Source organism: Myotis brandtii, unplaced genomic scaffold, assembly GCF_000412655.1.
Source record: "Myotis brandtii unplaced genomic scaffold, ASM41265v1 scaffold556, whole genome shotgun sequence".
Lineage (NCBI taxonomy): Eukaryota > Metazoa > Chordata > Mammalia > Chiroptera > Vespertilionidae > Myotis > Myotis brandtii.
Window position 1 is genome coordinate 148,420 of NW_005370068.1, and position 2,754 is coordinate 151,173.

Sequence of the window (2,754 nt, forward strand, 5' to 3'; positions counted from 1 at the left end):
ATTATGCATCAGAAAATAAATAACCTTGTGCATATGTATTTTATTAAGAATTGTTTTTGGAAGAGCAATTTTTGGTTCACTGCAAAATTGAGAGTAAGTACAGAGATATCCTATGTCCTTATCTCTTCTGCCCCTACACATGCATAGTTTCAACCATTATCAACATGGACAACAGAGTGGAACATTTGTAAGAATGATGCAAACACATTAACACTTAATATTCACACAAAGTGTGTAGTTTATGTTACAGTTTACTCTTGGTGTTGTAAACTCTATGAGTTTGAACAAATATGTAATGAGATACATTAATAATTATGGTATTGCGTATTTTTACTGCCCTAAAATTCCTTTGTGCTCCACCTATTCATCACTCCACCTCCCTACACCTGACAACCACTGACCTTTTTACTGTCTCCATAGTTTTCCCTTTTCCAGGAACATCATAAGTTGGGATTATACAGTATGAAGCCTTTTCAGATTGGCTTCATTCACTTAGTAACAAACATTAAAGTTTCTCCAGCTATTTTCATGGCTTGATAGCTTGTTTCCTTTTAGGTCTGAATAACAGTCCACTGGCTGGATGTACCTCGGTTTATTTATCCATTCACCTACTGATGGACATTTTTATTGCTTCTATTTTGGCCAATTATGAATAAAGCTGCTATAACCATCAGTGTGCGGGGCTTTTGTTTGTTTGTTTGTTTGTTTGTATTTTTTGTTTTTCTATGGGCATAAGATTTCAAGTCCTTTAGGTAAATATCAAAGAGCATTATTGCTGGATTGCATGGTAAATAACTTTAGTTTTGTAATAACCTACCAAACTCTTTCATAATGTCGTTGTTCTATTATGCATTTCCACCAACAGTGAAAGAGAGTTTCTGTTGCTCCACATCCTTGCAAGTATGTGGTATTGTCAATGGTCTGGAATTTGTGCATTCTAATAGGTTTGTGGTGCATTTCATTTATAATAAAGTTTCTAGGGGTATAGCAGGTCCTTTGCCTGTTAGAAACTTTCATAAAATAAGAGGAGATCTGTCTCTGTGCCATGTGTTGTAAACATTCCTTTTGGGTTTCTTCTTCAGACTTGATAAAAATGTCTTTCTTCTCATCATGGATCAAAGTTATTTTCATCACTGCCTTGGTATTTCCTCTTTATTTTGGTGAGTACTTTTTCAATTCTGGATGAAGCAATTCATACATCTTAGAAAATGCAGGAGACAACTTCTATTATATAGAAATGGAGCAGCTTCTTTAATTAGGTTTCTAACACTTAAACTGGAAAAATGAAAAGAGGCATCTTACAAACCCCTTTTTAAAAATGACATCAGTGGATTGCTTTTTCTCATTTCTACCTTAGAGAGATGAGAGGCAGAGATATGGGTTAGAATGAGCAGTGGAACTTAGCTTTTTGTTTACTTCTGACTAAAGATATTACCCTAATTAATATTTTCTTTGGAGGTCAGACTCAATGTTTTCAAATGCATAGTGTAGGGAGTAATGATGTCTCATAGATCTGACATTCTTTGACAATTTGATTTGTTGTTTTCCAGTTCTGAGTCCACTAAAGTAAAAGCTTTGTGTGAGGTGAAACCTTCTCCTGGAAATTTATCTTCCATTAGTGCAAGGAGACTGATGAATTTGAGTAAAGTAGCTTTGAGATATTGAATAGACCCCTGATATTACAATGATTAGTATTTCATTAAGTAGCAATTAATTTCTTCATGTTAGGTGACTTTATACAGGCATATTAAGTGGCATTAAACTAGGCATATTCTTCCCTGACTAGCATGTCCTATTTATTTAAAAATAAATAAAAAGAACTATGGTATCTTCATAGGAGAGTTTGGTGATAACTGCACAACAGAAAATTATTTTTTACAGTGAGAATAATTTGATATTAAATTTCAAATATGAAACTGTTTTGTGAACTCTGTGTTTTGATACTACCACAAAAGGCTCATCTCTGAACTCTCGGGTCCTGAGTAGGCAGTTTGTGTAATATTTTGATCAACCAGGGAATCTGATTGATTTCCCCTCTTCTTATCCTACCTAATAAAAGAGAAACATGGTAATTAGCCATATGGCCGCTACCATTCTCATTGGCTAATCAGGGAGATATGCAAATTAACTGCCAACCAAGATGGCGGCCGGCAGCCAGGCAGCTGACGTGAACAGGGAGGCTTGCTTGCTTCAGTGAAGGAGGAAGCCAAGCTTCCCCGCCTGCTGCTGCCGGCCTCTCAGCTGCTCTCTAAGAAACAATGTAACAAATACAGAAGCTAAACCCAACCCCAGAAACCTGCTTTATTCAGCCGGGCTTCAGCCAGCCAGACCGCAACATTGTTTCAAATACAGAAGGTAAACAAAGGCCAGAAACCTGCTTTCAGCAGCCGAGGCCTCAGAGCTAAAGCTGTCCCAGAATAAAAAAAAAAGAAAAAAAGGACAGGTTGGGAGCTTCAGTCACCCGCCAGCCTGAAAACAGCCCTCATCCAGGCTGGCCAGGCACCCCAGTGGGGACCCCCACCCTGATCAAGGACACCCTTCAGGGCAAACCAGCCGGCCCCCACCCATGCACCAGGCTTCTATCCTATATAGTAAAAGGGTAATATGCCTCCCAGCACCGGGATCAGCAGAGCTGCGAGGCCTCCCGGCACCAGGATCAGCGTGACAGGGGGCAGCGACCAAACCCCCTGATCGCCCTGCAGCTCTGTGTGTGACAGGGGGCGGGGCCACAACCTCCCTATCCGCCCTGCTCTG

At 39.5% G+C, this 2,754-nt stretch overlaps 1 protein-coding gene across 1 annotated transcript in view; it reads left to right on the top strand.

Moving 5' to 3' along the window:
* The first annotated feature begins 1,088 nt into the window (after positions 1-1,088).
* The window catches only part of LOC106728184 (sperm-associated acrosin inhibitor-like), a 5,848-nt gene continuing 4,182 nt past the window's right edge, over positions 1,089-2,754 (top strand). Inside the window, exon 1 of the mRNA XM_014549548.1 lies at positions 1,089-1,160. Within this exon, the coding sequence (XP_014405034.1) occupies positions 1,094-1,160 (67 nt within the window). The 5' untranslated portion in view covers positions 1,089-1,093. The remainder of the gene's footprint in view (positions 1,161-2,754) is intronic.